Consider the following 16,729-nt stretch of genomic DNA (forward strand, 5'->3'; position numbering starts at 1 on the left):
TGTGCTTTCATAGGGCCAAATTCAACTTAAACAAAAAAAATTTCCCATCCCAGTTTCAAAGATTATCTTCCAGAATTACCACTGTAGGAAAATTCATTAAAATGTACTTTGCAAATTAGGGCTTTGGAGGACTTGAGGGGTGTATGTGTGTATGTGTGTGTGAGTCTATTTAAGTAAAATCAAGTTCTATTTGTTATTGCATCATTCCAGGTAGATTTTCATCTATGTTATGCTTAGGATAGTCTGACTTGAAATATAGGGTATGCGGCATACATGAAATTCACTTGGGAGGGCTCTGGGGAGCAACTGAAATAGTTGGGCTGCCATCCTCTTGAGTGACTGGTATCCAAGGATAGAGAGCCCAGGGGACTCAGAACACCATGCATATTATGATGCTGTGAGCAAAAACACATGCAAGGGGCAGGTTATGGTTTACAATATAGCTGTTTCTCATAAGGCAACTCCATGTTACATGCGTTGAGCAGCAGTAGGCATTTATTAATTAAACAAAGGCCAGTGATTCTCCCAATATGTCAGGAAAGCCAGTTAATAAAACTACAAAAAGTCGAATATAAGTTAAAGACAATATTGATATTTCATAGGTTGTATAAAAGGGCCCTTTAAAATTAATTTCCATTTACTGTCTTTACTTTCTGCAAAACTTTAAGGCTGGTCTTTCTTTGCAGTTCCAAAGAAGTGCTTGTAAATAGATTTTGCTTTGTTGTAGATAATATGCAAATAATAAAGAGGCTCTGTGTATCTGTGCTTGCTCCTTTATCCTAATGTTCAATGAGTGTCTGATTTTATGATGAGTTGTGACCTCCCACTTCCTGCATCCTGTTACGGATCCCAAGATGCTGAGTAACTTGGATACTGGATGTGGGAAACTTTTTGGTGATCTCTGGTAGTGGATATTTACCACTTATTCCTGTCCATTAATTATTTCTCTCTTCTCTAACCATACCCCAATTTTACTTTATCTTTTTTCCACTGGATACAGTCTTGGGTCTGTCAATCAAGGAGGAACATCCTCCCTTGACCAATGGTTGGCACAGGATCCAAATAAGCCAATCAGAATCTCCCTCTCTGGAAAATGAATCTTGACTGCAGAGATACAGAGAATGAAAACAGTTGGAGATCATTCCACTTGACGCAGGCGAACTGAAGAAAGTCCCCTAACAAGTCACTATGATTGACTCCAACATGGAATAAACATTTCACGACACTGTTTCATAAATGGGTTTTAACTACCTTACTGAATAACATACTCTGAATCTGAAAGAAACTTTGTAAAATTTTATCTATGGATTTTAACCAACATATCTTTAAAAATTTAATAGACTCCTTCATTAAAATTTAAAACTTTTGCTCTGTGAAAGATGCTATCAAGAGGATAAGAAGACAAGCCAAAGACTCGGAGAAAATGTTTGCAAAAGAAACATCTGACAACGAACCGTTGTCCAAAATATACAAAGGATGCTTAAAACTCAACAACAAGAAAACAACCTGATTAAAAAATGGGCCAAAGACCTTAACAGACACCTCACCAAAGAAGACATACAGATGGCAAACAAGCATATGAAAAGATGCTCTACATCATATGTTACCAGGGAATGCAAATTAAAACAACGAGATAACACTACACACGTATTAGAATGGCCAAAATCCAAAACACTGACAACAACAAATGCTGGCGAGGATGTGGAGCAACAGGAGCTCTCATCCATTGCTGGTGGGCAGGCAAAATGGACAGCCACTTCAGAAGACAATTTGGCAGTTTCCCACAAAACTAAATATACCTTTACCATACGATCCAGCAATTGGGCTTCTTGGTATTTAACCAAAAGAGTTGAAAACTTAGGTCCACACAAAAATCTGCACATGGATGTTTATAGCAGCTTTGTTTATAATTGCCAAAACTTGGAAGCAACCAAGATGGCCCTCAGGGGGTGAGTGGATAAACTGTGGTCCATCCAGACAATGCAATATTATTTAGCAATAAAAAGAAATGAGGGGCCAGCCCTGTGGCTGAGTGGTTAAATTTGTGCGCTCCACTTTGGGGGCCCAGGATTTCACTGGTTCAGATCCTGGGCGGGGACCTAGCACTGCTCGTCAGGCCATGCTCAGGTGGCGTCCCACATAGCACAACTAGAAGGACCTGCAGCAAGAATATACAACTATGTACTGGGGGGCTTTGGGGAGAAGAAGAAGAAGAAGAAAAAAAAAAGATTGGCAACAGATGTTAGCACAGGTGTCAATCTTTAAAAAAAACAAAAAAGGAAAAAAGAAATGCGCTGTTGAACCATGAGAGGACATAGAGGAAAGTTAAATGCATATTACTAAGTGAAAGAAGCCAATCTGAAAAGGTTACATACTGTATGATCCCAACTATATGACATTCTGGAAAATGCAAAACTACGGAGACAATAAAAAAACCAGCGGCTGCAGGGGGCGAGGGAAAAGGGTGGGGTAGGGTGGGGGAAGAGATGAACAGGCAGAGCAAAGATGATTTTTAGGGCAGTGAAAATACTCCATATGATATTACAATAATGGATATATGTTGTTATAACTTTGTACAAACCCAAAGAATGAACAAAACCAAGAGTGAACTCTAAGGTAAACTACGCTCTTTGGGTGATTACAATACGTCAGTGTGGGTGCAGAAGCAGGGGGTTTATGGGAAATCTCTGTACTTTCCTTTCAACTTTACTGTAAACCTAAAACTGCTCTAAAAAAATAAAATCTTTTTTTTTTTTTTTTGGTGAGGAAGATTGTCACTGAGCTAATAACTGTGCCGCTTGATGAGCAGTGTGCAGGTCCATGCCTGGGATCTGAACCCTCGAATCCCAGGACCACCAAAGTGAAGGATGTGAGCTTAACCACTATGTCACAGGCCAGCCCCACAAAATAAAATCTTTTTTTTTTAAATTAAAAATTTTTTTTTTTTTGAGGAAGGTTAGCCCTGAGCTAACTACTGCCAGTCCTCCTCTTTTTTGCTGAGGAAGCCTGGCCTTGAGCTAACATCCGTGCCCATCTTCCTCTACTTTATATGTGGGACACCCACCACAACATGGCTTGCCACGCGGTGCCCTGTTCGTACCTGGGATCTGAACTGGTGAACCCCAGGCCACTGTAGCGGAAATTGCAAACTTAACCGCTGCACCACCGGGCTAGGCCCAAAATAAAATCTTTAACAAACATTTTTAATAGACCTGTTGCCATGTACACATAAAAGAACCAGCACCATTCACCTCCACTGCTCTGATTTTTCTAAATTCAGAACATCCCAACATGGGGAAAGCTTTACTCTTAACGGGAATATTTTAGGTCTGGAAAAGGCAGGATGCCTTTGCTTAATCTTTAAAGGAGACTTTCTGGGAACTAAAATGTACTTTGAATCGTTCATTTTATATAAAACAATAAACTTGTTTGGTATGGGTGAAGGATATACCTTCTATTTTTAATTTGGGAGAAGGACTATTGTGAGTGAAGACACATTCTCAGTTTTAGAGAACAGCTCATGTGGAAGATGAGGATTAGAAAATTGATTCCTTAGAAAATATTCGTGCACTTTTGCCTCTTGGCATATCTCTGCAAATGATATCTTGAAGACTGTTAAACTAATCTAATCCTTTGAATAAATCCTTTTTCTCCTTTGAAGACAGATAGAATCTGTTTCTGTTGCTTACAACCATAGAAGTTTATCTGCTAATCCTGTATTTAGCCTTTTCAGCTTCCCAGGGATCTTTCCAAATACCCAGGATTAGGGGTTCTCAGCTCTGCCCCCGAGAAGCTCGAGTCAAAGCTCAGGACACCAGTCTTTCCTCCACAGCCCACATCAAATCTCAGCACAGTTTACTTTCTTTTATTTTCCTGTATTCCTAGGCTTTGTTACAAACGTCACTGTTTCTTCTTGTCTTTGCTTTATCTCCTGATACTATTTCCATTGGATTGATTTATCTTTACCAGTATAAAATACTTGCACTTGAAAGTAACTTCACATACATTCATCACACAAGGGGGCTCTGACATCACAAAGATTACTTTCTATATAAGCACTTAAACTGGAGATAAAAAAATATTGTTATAGAGCTCCTAATAGAAATTTGGAAGAACCCAAGACTTCTCATAAATGTCTTTAACTTATAGATATATTTCAATTGTTTTCTTTTGTACTTTAGGATTTCTCAGAGTCTTGAACATGCTAAGCTGCATTCTAAGTCACCAAGAAGGGCATTTAGCATGATGCCTGTTTGACCTTTTGTTCTCCAAGTACCAAATTAGCATCCTTTGGACGTTCCCTGAGACAGTTTGGGAACTGGTCCATATGATGGGAAACGATAAGTCCACTGACATTTTTCACTTTTTTGGGGGGGAGCTAACACCTGTTGCCAATCTTTCTCTTTTTGCTTGAGGAAGAGTGGCCCTGAGCTAACATCTGTGCCAATCTTCCTCTACCTTGTATATGGGATGCTGCCATAGCATGGCTTGATGAGCGGTGTGTAGGTCCACACCCAGGATCCGAACCCGTGAACCCTGGGCTGCTGAAGCAGACTACACAAACTTAACCCCTACGCCCTCAGGCCAGCCCTTCACTTTTTTTTAAAGAAAGAAATGGAGTGTGTTTCTAAGACACGTTTCCTGTCTTCCCGGGCGGCTCATGTAGAACAACGTCTTGAGGAAGAACATCACCCATGTTTTCAGAAGTGACTGGGGTACACGGAGCTGCTGTGCCTTTACAGTGTGAGGCTTGGTTCCTCTCAGAGGAGGAGGGCTGGGGGCTGGGGGCAGGGAGGCACGTAGCTGTGCTTGTAACTGGGCAGGACTGAGTCTGCTAAGGTCACTTCCTCTGGCTCTGCTTCAGCAGCACCTCTTACCTCTTCCCATCTGCTGGTTATGGTCTCACCTGGTGCCTCCTTCAGCAAACACTGAGGGTTGCCAGGGGAAACGAGAAATCAAGGACACCTTATGTGTTAATTCAGTTACTTTATGCTATAAGATTGGGAAGGAAACACATGGAACAAATACACCACGCAGGCTTTATGACAGGGATTGTAATTGAGCTCAAAGACTTTGCTTTACATCCAGGTTGAATGAATTTTCATCATTCTAGAAGACTGAGGAATGGCTGTAATTAAAAAACAATATTCTCAGAACTTACAACTAGAATATACAATTATGTACTGGGGCTTTAGGGAGGAAAAAAAATCAATATTCATAATAGCTCTGAAAATCTTTCTTCCAAGCAGTTGACTGCACTGAAAGCTCCCTGTGGAGCAGACAGGAAGCAGGTATTTTGGTTTCTGTTTTCGATGAGTTAACTAAAACTGGCTTGGTGTTGTGCAGCATTAGCAAAGTTGTGTCTATAGGCCTACGTGCTTATTAATTAATTACTCAAGTTAGTGACTCAGGATATGATCTCTACCCATAGTTATTGCATGGATGTGGGGACAGGAGAAAAAGGAGGCATTATATGTGCTTCTACTAACACCCCAGAGGGAAAAATGTTTTTAATTGTCAGAAACATGTTAGAACTGTAAAAAGCACAGGAAATCAGTCATTTGAGTATTAAGTCATCGTTCTATTTCTTCTGTGACACTAGTAAAAAAGATAATTTTTTCCCCAAAAGATCAAAAAGTATAACAAACAAAAGCTGAATATTTTCATACAACTCATTTGACAGTGCCATTTCAACAGTGTGGCAGGGTCTGCGACTCAGTTTCCAAGCAATCCCTGCCCTCCTTCCCCCACAGCATGCCACTCTGTCTCTCTCACTGTCTCATTCAGCCCAGTTCCGCACCACCCCTAGCTAGGCTATTAAAGTACCTGAACATTTAGGGTTAATAAGAAACTCACTCAGTTAAAGCAGCCCACTGTGAGAACTGCCCCCTAAAGGCTGCCGCCACTACAAACCTGGTTAGGAAGAGCTCCATGTATGAGTTCTCCCACATTCGGGTAAGCATCTTCTTTTTTTTCTTTTTAAAGATTGGCACCTGAGCTAACAACTGTTGCCAATCTTTTTTTTTTTTTTCCTGCTTTTTTCTGCCCGAACCCCCCAGTATATAATTGTATATCTTAGTTGCAGGTCCTTCTGGTTGTGACATGTGGGACACCGCCTCAGCGTGGACTGATGAGTGGTGCCATGTCCGCGCCCAGGATCTGAACCAGCGAAACCCTGGGCCACTGAAGCAGAGTGCTCGAACTTAACCACTCGGCCACGGGGCCAGCCCCCTTGGGTAAGCTTCTTTTAATCTTAGTAGTTCTACAGTTAGGCAGCAATACCATTAAGTGAAGTACTATCCGTATTTAACACACATGCTCTGAGAGTCATGTAGCATATTAGGCAATGAATCGGAATTTCAATTTCCAAAGTGAAGGTTCCCAATGTATCAGCTAGTCCCTAATTAACAATAAAAGCATTCGGATTACAACACTTTCACCTGAAACCTGGAGTAAGTGAAAATGCTTCTATGAACTGGTTTCTTTCCAGAAGTGAGAAGTACAATGACCGCAGTCACTATTTTCATACAAAATAATAATAAGACACACTATGAGCCAGATACTATTCTTTATACATATGAATTTGCATTATGGCTTTACACATATTAACTCAGTTAAACATCACAGCTACCCTAGGAATAGGTATTGTTATTATTATTTTATTTTTGCTGAGGAAGATTTGCCCTGAGCTAAGATTCATTGCCAATCCTCTTTTTTTTTTTTTTCGCTTGAGGAAGATTAGCCCTGAGCTAACATCTGTGCCAACCTTCCCGTATTTTTTTGTATGTGGGACACCTCCACAGTGTGGTTGGTGAGTAGAGCAGGTCTGCATCTGGGGTCCAAACCTGCGAACGCAGCCTGCCAAAGTGGAGTGTGTGGAACTTTAACCACTCATCCATGGGGCCAGGCCCTATTACTCCCATTTTATAGATAAGAAGCTGAGGCACAGAGGTTAGGTAAAAGCTGCCTAATATCACTCAGGTAGTGAGTGACAGAGCTAGGAGAATGAACTCTGATGGTCTAGTTGCCAAGCGTGTGTTTACAAGATCTGTATCTTGAGAATTATGTCACTGAGAAGAGAGGGAAGGCTGTACCCCTTACCTGATAGAGGCTGACGTATTGTTTCCGCAGCCACTGCTGTCTTTGGTCAGGGAACTTCCTCATCTTTCTTACAGCTTTCGTGAGTTCCAACAATCCGCTGAAGAGCATTTTAGCTGTGTGCTTTGGTGCCACAAAGTGCAATAACCTATTGTCCGTGGTCTGAAGCCCATAGAGCAGCGTTACACCAGTCTCTGAGAGAAGCATGCTACCCAGTTTGTTCTGAACACACACAGTGTGTATATCAATGCTAGGGTGTCCCATGTACACAGCCTTTGCTGAAAACAGATCCAAGACCCCCTCCACCAGGCTGCTTAATCCAGCACTGCCCAGTAACGGGAATTTACCAGGCTCAGACGTGTTACTAAGTACACCAAGTTTCGCTTTAGCACTGGCTGGGGAGGCAGTGGTGGGCTTCATCCAGGTCAAGGTGCTATTGTCAGGCTGAAGCCGGAGGAAGCAGCGGGCAGAGAGGTGCATGTCCTGGTCGTAGTGGATGACCGTGGCCCCCTGCAACAGGAACTGGTGCACATCAGCTTGGATAGACAGCACGTACCACGGGATGAGCTCTGTCCCATGGTCAAACGCCTTCTGTGGCTCTTCTGATCCATGAGGGTCCCATTCTTTGGGCTGCTCAAAGATGTCATTTTCAGAATCTAGCAAATCTCCAATTATAAACCTGATGGAAAAAGATACAAATTTGGTCTGTTTAATAATCAGAAGTGAGAACAACACAAATCCTTTCACTAGCTCTGGACATCATTTTTCATTCCACAGTGAATTCAAATTAGCATAGGAAACATAAAATGCTAAAAGTCAGAGAGTAATTTTTTATAGCTGTATTCTAAAACCTTATATACAGCAGTGTGTCTGACCACAGGCATAAGGAAAGGAACCATTAGATCAGTTATTGTATTTTTAATACCAAATACAATAATCTTCATTACGTATTTAGTTTTCCCTCTTGTGTCAGGAACTGTGTTAAATACTTTACATACATTTCCGCACTTAATTTGAGCTACTTGTGAAGTAAGTTTTCTTACTCTTTTTTGTCTATGAGGAAAGTGAAGTTCAGAAGGGGTGAATCACTTGCTCCAGGTTACCCAGCTCAGAAGAGGCCTACCCAATGCAGGACTCTCGTCTGTCTGACTCTTTAGCCTGAGATCTTTATCACTAGGTTCATCTGCGTTCTACTTGATCATAAACAAGAGTCAGGAACTGAATACAACAGGGCTAAAACAGGCAAAACAAGACTTAAGACTGCGTTGGGTAGGCCTCTTCTGAGCTGGGTAACCTGGAGCAAGTGATTCACCCCTTCTGAACTTCACTTTCCTCATAGACAAAAAAGAGTAAGAAAACTTACTTCACAAGTAGCTCAAATTAAGTGCGGAAATGTACGTAAAGTATTTAACACAGTTCCTGACACAAGAGGGAAAACTAAATACGTAATGAAGATTATTGTATTTGGTATTAAAAATACAATAACTGATCTAATGGTTCCTTTCCTTATTTTTCCTTATAAGTTGGCCTGAGAAGTGCCTCTGTTAAAAATAAAAAATGATTAGGGCAAAGACACTCATTGGGAAATACTGTCACGGTAGCCAGGCAAGCGAGACCAGCTCTCCTTGACTCAACCTTAGATTTTCATTGTGTGTGTGTGTGTGCATGTGCAAGCACATGTGCACATAAAGGACTTGTTTGCTTAGAAATTTAGCAAGTTGTCTTCCCTGAGTCAGGAAGCTGGATTATTAGGCCAGGAGGGTCTGAGGAGAAGGCTAGGAGACTTTATTGCTTCCTTTCTATCTGGCCACCTTGATAGAAATGTGCCCAAGAGACACTCACGCTCTTGGAAGCACGTAGAATTGTTAGTGGGATCAAGGTTTCTGCTGTTTGATCCATAGACATCACTAGCAAAGTGGTGGATAAAACTGAGAAGGAGCTGGTCCGTGCATCTCTGGGAAGGAACGCTCCCATCATCTGGAGGCACGTGGCGGCCTACTGCCTCTTGGCGAGGCATGAGCAGCAGCACTGGGCTGCTTGGACTCTGAGTCCAGATCCCCGTCCCGGAGCAAGAGCCCACTCCTGCTTTCAAACAGCAGGTTCTTCCTCCTTGCCTCCATAAGTAACATTCTTAAAAGAGAAATCTACAAGAGATCTCACAAATCTGATGGTCAGGATATCCTTTTCAGATAACCCACACTGGAAACAACCCAAATGTCCAGCAATATACAATAAAATGTATAAATAAAATTTGATGTATTCATACAATGTAATTCTGCAGAGCAATGAAAATGAACATGCAATAGCTAACTACGTGCAACAATATGGACAAATCTTAAGCAACAGACACAAGAACACTCGCTGTATGATCGCATCTACGTAAATGTAAATTCCAAAACCAGACAAAACTACACTACAGTGTTTAGAAATGTATAATAGTGGTAAACTTATAAAGAAAAGTAGGATGTATTATCATGAAATTCACAGTAGCAAATTTTTCTCTGCGGGAAAGGGAGTCACAGAATCGAGAAGGGAAACAAGGGGTTTACGGGTGCGGACAATGTTTTCACTGTGGGTGGCAGTTACACATGTATTCACTTGATGAATATTCAAATACATTAGTTTTTAAAAAAACTTCTAATTTTAGAATACAGCAGGTTTAGATTTGTAGAGAAATTGCAAAGACAGTATACCCCACATCCAGTTTTCCCTATTATTAACCTCTTACATTGGGATGGTGTATTTGACACAATTCATGAACCAATACTGATACGTTATTATGAAAGTCCATCCACTATTTAGATTGTCTTAGTTTTTCCCCGTGTGCTTTTTCCGCTCCAGGATCCCGTCCGGATACCATATTACATTTAGCCATCAGGCTTCTTTAGCCTCCTCTTAAACATGACGGTTTCTCAAACTTTCCTTGTTTTTGTTATCTTGACGGTTTTGAGGAGCACAGGTCAGGCATTTTTTAGAATGTCTCTCAATTAGAATTTGCCTGACATTTTTCTCATAATTCCACTGCAGTTCTGGGTTTTGGGGAGGAAGACCACAGAGGCAGAGTGCCATTCTCATCACACCCTGTCAAGGGAGCACCCTACCAACGTGACACATCCCTGTTGACAGTGACTGGCTGAGGCAGTGTTGGTCATGTCCACTGTAAAGTTACTCTTTTTTTTTTTTTTAACCCCTTTCTAGAGTGTCCTCTTTGGAAGGAAGTCACTACATGCAAGCCACCCAAGGAGTAAGGAGTTACGTTCTACCTGCTGGAGGGCAGAGTATCTAAAGTACTTCTAAATTATTAAATTAGTTGGAATTCTTCTGCACGGGAAGAATTTGTTTATTTATCATTTAAGTGTGTGGACTCACGGACATTTATTCAATACTTCAGGTGATAATTTCATAGCACTGAGGCTATTTAAATTGTTCCAGCTTTGCGAGCTCTTTCAGTTGGCTGTTGTGTTCCTCTGACATAACCTCATTATTGTGTGTGTGTGTGTGTGTGTTTTAAATGCTTCTTTAATTTCTGGCACAAGATGCTCCGGGCTCATCTTGTGTATTCCCTGCCCCAGTCCTGGAATCAGCCATTTCTCCAAGGAGCTTTGCTTTCTTTTATTGAAGAATGTTATTAGAAATCAAGATCTGGGTGCTATGTGCAATTACATTCTATTTTACACACTTTTCTTAAAACTACATTTCACCTCAAGATGTGTAGAAAGAAAGAAAAAGAAAGAAAATCCTTATGTCTAATTTAGCTCCATCCCGTTGAAATTACTCTCAGTAACAGTGGAAACTCAACACTTATGTCCACTTATATGATACTTCTGTCCACGTTTTATATATAAAACATGGTAGTTAGGAACATGCCTTCTGGAGTCACCCTGGGTTTAATGTTCAGTTCCGTCACCTCTTTGCTGTGTGACCTAGTCAAATCACTCACTTTACTTTACTTTACGGAGCCTCACTTTACTTAGCTATTAATGGAAAAAAGAGAATACCCATTTCAGAGAGTAATGGTGAAGCTCAAATAAGATAATACTTGTAAAGCACTCAGCACAGCCTTGGGCTCAGGAAAGTAAATGACTATAATTAAAGATAGGAAGGTGGAGGCTTCATCCCTGCCTCTTCTCCTTCCCCGCCTCCTTTGCACCAGGCTAAATCCGCCCAGCTGTTCCTCTGGAGGGGCTTTCTTCAGGGCCACATCCAAGCCCTTTAATCTTTTTATTTCCTTTCTCTGGGACCATGTCCACATTCTCCATGTCACACTTGTTGTTTTAAGAGCAAAAATGATTCAATTGGGAAGTGTCAGTATCCATGAAATACAGCACATGTTAATTTGGACAAAGAACTTCTGATTTTAATTTATAGCAAGAGAAATGGTGTTTCCCATATTCCATTTAATTTGACTTCTGAGCTCAATTAAGTATTTGCCAGTGAAAAACGACAGGCATTATAAATAATAGTGCCTGAAAAGAAAAATTATGAGGCTTTTCTGGAGCCCATTTCTGCTGCTGAGACATGAAGTAAGCTGGGATGGAAGGGACCCTGTCTTTCTTAGTATCAGTTTCTATTCTGGAACACCAGAACAACTAATGCTGGTGTTAACAATTCCAGTAAAAAGCATTCTTCCAGGGACCAATGCCCGAGATAAAACTGACTGTTTTTGTAGTGAAATGAGTTCATTTCAAAAAGGAAACTAATAGCTTTGTCTCTCAGATCATATAATGAATTTTATGCACTTTTGTGCTGGATTCTCTCCGGAGACACATTTCTGGGAGTTTACAAGAAGGAATATGGTGAAACTTAAAGGATTATTTAGGAACCAAATAACATTAACCAAGGATCAAAGATGTGGTTTACCAGCAAAGCAACTACCTTGTCAAACGTAGGTCATATGCCGAGAGGACCAAAGAGAAAAGAGAAGGAGGGTTTGTATCTGACCCCTGAAAAAGTTCTCCAGCATCCTTTAGTTAGAAGACATAAATTGACAGATAAACATTTTTCTAATGTTCCGTGAGGAAAATCTTATATTAGGGGACAAGTGGGCTATTTGTCAACCTGGTTATATATTTTTTTAATAAATGGTTCATTACTTCCTACAAATTTAATATGACTACATGAACATGATTCATCAAGTGATAAAAAAGCTCTAATTTAATTTTGTAAGATAGAAGAAAATGCACACCTTTTCCAAAGGACTACCTACAGCTGTTCCTTGTAATAAAATTTAGAGTTTTAAGCTTGCTTCTGGCAAATTCTTGCTTTTAATTAACCTAGCACTTTCCTTAACTACAGGCAGCTTCTAAATTACATCTGGGAGTATGTGGACGTTGGAGCCGGCCTGCCTGAGGTTAAATCTTGGCTCTGCAAGGTGTGAGATCCTGAGTAAAATGAACCTGCTGTGAGGATTAAATCATTTAATGTATGCAAAGTATTTAGGACAGTGTTTGTTTAAAAGTAGGCTCTTCTTAAATAATAGCATGTTAAATATTACTAACATCATTATTGTCTGACTTGTATTTGCAAAGTCAATATTTCTAGAACATAGCCACCCACACATTGCTTTTCTGTGAAAATGGTGTTCCAGTTTCAAGTCTGGATTCGAGCAATAAACAAGCTTAAACTGAATGTAGCACAGACAGTGGGAAAATGGCTTTCTTTGATACAGGTCACAGAAGGAGGACTGGGTCGTGGGTGTTGGCCAAGGAGACAGGAAGAGAGAGAAATAGAGAGTCCCAGGTATCCCCAGTCCCAGTTCCCTTCAGCAAAGCTGGCGAGGGTGGAGACCACGTTAAGGTTTGGGCTGAAGCAGGCAGCTAGCTGTGCCTGAGGCGGGTGTCTGTAAGGTTGGGACTTGTCTGCACCATCGTCTGTGGAGAATAACTGATCGGTTTCCTATCATTTTATTATCTTGTGCGTGCATGTGCATGTGTGTGTGTGTGTGAGACGAATCCTGGTAACTATTATCTTTTCTTAGATACGCTCCTTCCTTATGCATAGCTTTCTTACTTTCTACCCTTGTGGGGTTGGATTACTGTCCAGACAAGTCTCTAAGGAGGCTGTTGGGGTAGGAGGGCGCAGAAAACAGCTCTCTCCAGTAAGAAAGGGGAGTGTGACGGAGGGGAGCTCCTAAAATGATGACTGCTGCCAGGGGTGCCCACACCTAAGTGCTCGAGCCTCCAGATGCCTCAGCCTGGCATTCACAGGTGTGACGTCAGACATTAATTACAAGAGTCACCATTTATATGGCATTTGCGATGTAAAATTGCTTATTTTATATATATCATCTCACATAATCCTCATAACAACCCTATAAAGCATCACGATTGTCCCCATTTTATAGATGACAAAGCCAAGGCTTAGTAAAATTAAGTCACCTATCCCGGTGACACAAATAGCAAGTGGGAGTGGTAAGATTCAGTCCCAGGCAATGTGACAGCAAGGTCTGAGCTCGTAACTGGTTCAAGCAGCCTCCATTCTAAGGTGCTGTCTGTATTCATTATCTACGTATATCCAATTTCTCCAAATGTACAAATCCTTCTTAAGCCGCAGCATCTTAAAGAGGGTCAACAGAGTTGAAAATAAAACTTGCAGCTCTTCTATGATCCAACACTCTTCTCTACATACCTTAATATTCTTAATTTCCATTTTCCAACAATAGTGTCATATGCTATTCTTATGCCGCCATGACTTAAACACACTCACACAGGCAAAGCTCATTTATTCTTCACGCTGTTAAATTTAAAAAGTCATTGTTAAGGAGCTTTATTGGTCATAGGAAATGTAACTAGAATGTTTTTAGAACTCAGATATTCCTAATCTACAGGTACTAGAAATAAAAAGAAGCTGAGTTAGTCCCTGTACCGGGACAAGAAATGCCTTAAACGTCGCCGGAGAAAAGATCCTGCCCTGAGGCTGAACACGCGCTTGGGCTTACACTCCAGCTCTGCTGGGCGACACTTAGGCACGTGACTTCACCTCTCTGGGCATCACTTCTTCATCCGTGCTGGGGAAGCCAGACGAAATGACCTTAAGATCCCACTGACATATTGAGATTCTCTCAACCCTATTCCTTTCCTGTTGAGGTCTTGAACTTTTTATGGTCACTTCTCTGGGGTTTCTGTGAGTGCTTTGAATGAGTCTTTTTGGCAGGAGTAGCTGAGAGGTTTGAGAAAAATTGTAAGAGTGCCCTGCAGGCTGGGTGAACCAAAGGACATGAGATTGTCCCTTCTTTCTTTGATATGATTTTCACAGGGCTGGTGGCTGCCACAGGGACAGGGGCTAGAGGTTATTGTTTATGGAGTCTTGGTTTTAGCCATATCAACAACAAAGCACGGTTCTTAGGGGTTTTGGGATCTGGAAATCCCCTTGCCGCCCACAACCCTGTGCTGGATATTTTCACATGAGGCTCTGAATCAGGAACAGGTTCCCAAGTCCTGGCAGATGGTCTCGGAAACAGTGCTGGCTGCTCTGGTTTCAGTGGATTCTATTAAACACTCCACCCCCATCTTTTGTGTGCAGTGGTTCTTTCCAGAGTAGCAGACACTTGGGGTAAGGAAACTATTCCTGGAACTGAGGTACATAGGTTTCAGTGTGAGGGTTTCAACAGGAATTCACAGGTTTGTAAAAGAAATATTTGCATTCTTGTGCTTTTTTCCCTTCTAAGAGTGCTCACAAGCAGGAACTGGAAAATGGAAGTGGAAGGGCAATGTTCTTAGGTTGTCAATGGTAACATGTTTAGAAAGAGGACAAGAGAATAAGCAGAAAATTGGAAATAAAAATTTCATGAGAGGTGAAGTGATGAGGTAAGAAACATATCACTTGAAGGAATCCCAGGCAAGAGAGAAGGATGGTAAAGGGAAAGCTCAGAGTCTGGTCTCTGAGGCTCAATGAAAGGTAGCATTCCTAAAAGCATTTTAGCTTTTCTAAAATGACAATGAAGTTGACATCTTCAAGGTACGCTCCCATACCCACAAACACACACTTGGCCCCCAGTGAAGGTTGTTATGAGAGACAGCCATGTGAAATTCATGATTTCATCTATTCAGGGATGGTGTATCCCTTATAGTAGGGTTTAGGAAAGGAATTTGGCCAGATCTCAGTATAAGGAAAAGGCATGCTTTTCCCAAACACCTGTCCCACTTTTCTTACAAATACTGTGAAACTTGTCATGAATCATGATTCCCTTTTTCCTTTGGCCACTAAGAATTCTCAGAACGAAATTTACTCACTGTAAAGACTGTATGGTATACACTTCAGTATGTTTCATTTTTTCCTATCCTTTTTGCCTTTTTCCTTAAGATCCTCAATTATTTATGTCTATTCTTATAAACATCAACAAAATCTTTTGTGGAAGGAGGTAGATATACGCAGATGGGTAGATACAGGTAGCTATAGATTAACTATTTAAATGGCTATGAGATGCTTCTTGTGTAGACATGTACTTATTTGTACATGATCCTCTCTCTCTAGATGGATTGCCACTAACATCAGCAAGCTGCTAGTCAGAAAACTTTCAAATAATCTTTAATTCGAGGTAAATTAAAAAAAAAAAGACACCAATTGTAGAAGTTACTTGTGAGACATTTGAGCTTTAGGGCTGAGACATTGTGGGGAGGGTAGTACCAGTTAATCTTTGAGCACCTGGGTCCTCCATGGGGATGAATGAGGAAGTGAGGTTTGGAAGAAAGCCCAAAGACTTGGGAGAAACCTGCAATAGAGGTTTACCTCCTTAAAACATAATAGCATTAGGGATTCAGACACAAGGTGTTCATTTCTGTGTTCGCACCAATTCTAAGGATCTAGCACTACAATTTCAAAGAAACTATTTGCTGAGAACACTGTCACCCTTCCCAGTGTAGGCTCACACACACACAGAGACAACCAGGAAAGGCTTTTGCAAAACAAATAGCAATGTCTTACAAACGTACACATGTGTGCATAAGGACTACAAGACAACTGCAAGGTATGACTCAGGAACACTGATCACAAATAAAACCATTCGTGGCTCTTTGCAGACCTCACAGTTTAGGATGGCGCCAAGGGATTCCTCCAGCTGGGCCAGGCTCTACCATTTGAGTTAGGCTTGACCATGAGTAAGTGGCCTTGAAGAGATGCGACGCACACCCCAAGACCACTGATTTCTGAACTTCTCATTTGGTTGTGGGTAAGCCTGTCTGGCTAGACTGCAATGTCTGCTGATAAAGCAGCAACTGGAACAACTGAAGAACTACAAAGCTGCGGATGCCACCTCACAGAGCTAAGATTCTGAAAGTGAGATCCTTGAACCACCTGACTTAGAATCACCCAGAGTTTTGGGGGGAGCTGCTAAAAACACTGATTTCTGGGGGCCGGCCCTGTGGCTGAGTGGTTAAGTTCGCATGCTCTGTTTCAGTTGCCCAGCCTTTTGCTGGTTCAGACCCTGGGTGCGGACATGGCACTGCTCATCAAGCCATGCAGAGGTGGCGTCCCACATAGCAGAACTATAAGGACCCACAACTAGAATATACAACTATGTACTGGGGGCTTTTGGGGAGAAGAAGAAGAAGAAGGAAAAAAAGAGAAGTTTGGCAAAAGATGTTAGCTCAGGTGCTAATCTTTAAAAAAACACACACACACAAAAACCCACTGA

The 16,729-nt window shown here is 41.3% G+C and overlaps 1 protein-coding gene across 9 annotated transcripts in view; it reads right to left on the reverse strand.

The window, feature by feature from the left end:
* PLCE1 (phospholipase C epsilon 1) overlaps positions 1–16,729 on the reverse strand; it is a 298,532-nt gene that overhangs the window by 60,437 nt on the left and 221,366 nt on the right. For all 9 annotated transcript variants that reach the window (XM_023642294.2, XM_070261759.1, XM_023642288.2 and 6 more), the window contains one exon: positions 7,102–7,777. In XM_023642294.2, coding sequence (XP_023498062.1) covers positions 7,102–7,777 — 676 coding nt within the window. The remainder of the gene's footprint in view (positions 1–7,101; positions 7,778–16,729) is intronic.

The sequence above is a fragment of the Equus caballus genome, chromosome 1 (assembly GCF_041296265.1).
Source record: "Equus caballus isolate H_3958 breed thoroughbred chromosome 1, TB-T2T, whole genome shotgun sequence".
Lineage (NCBI taxonomy): Eukaryota > Metazoa > Chordata > Mammalia > Perissodactyla > Equidae > Equus > Equus caballus.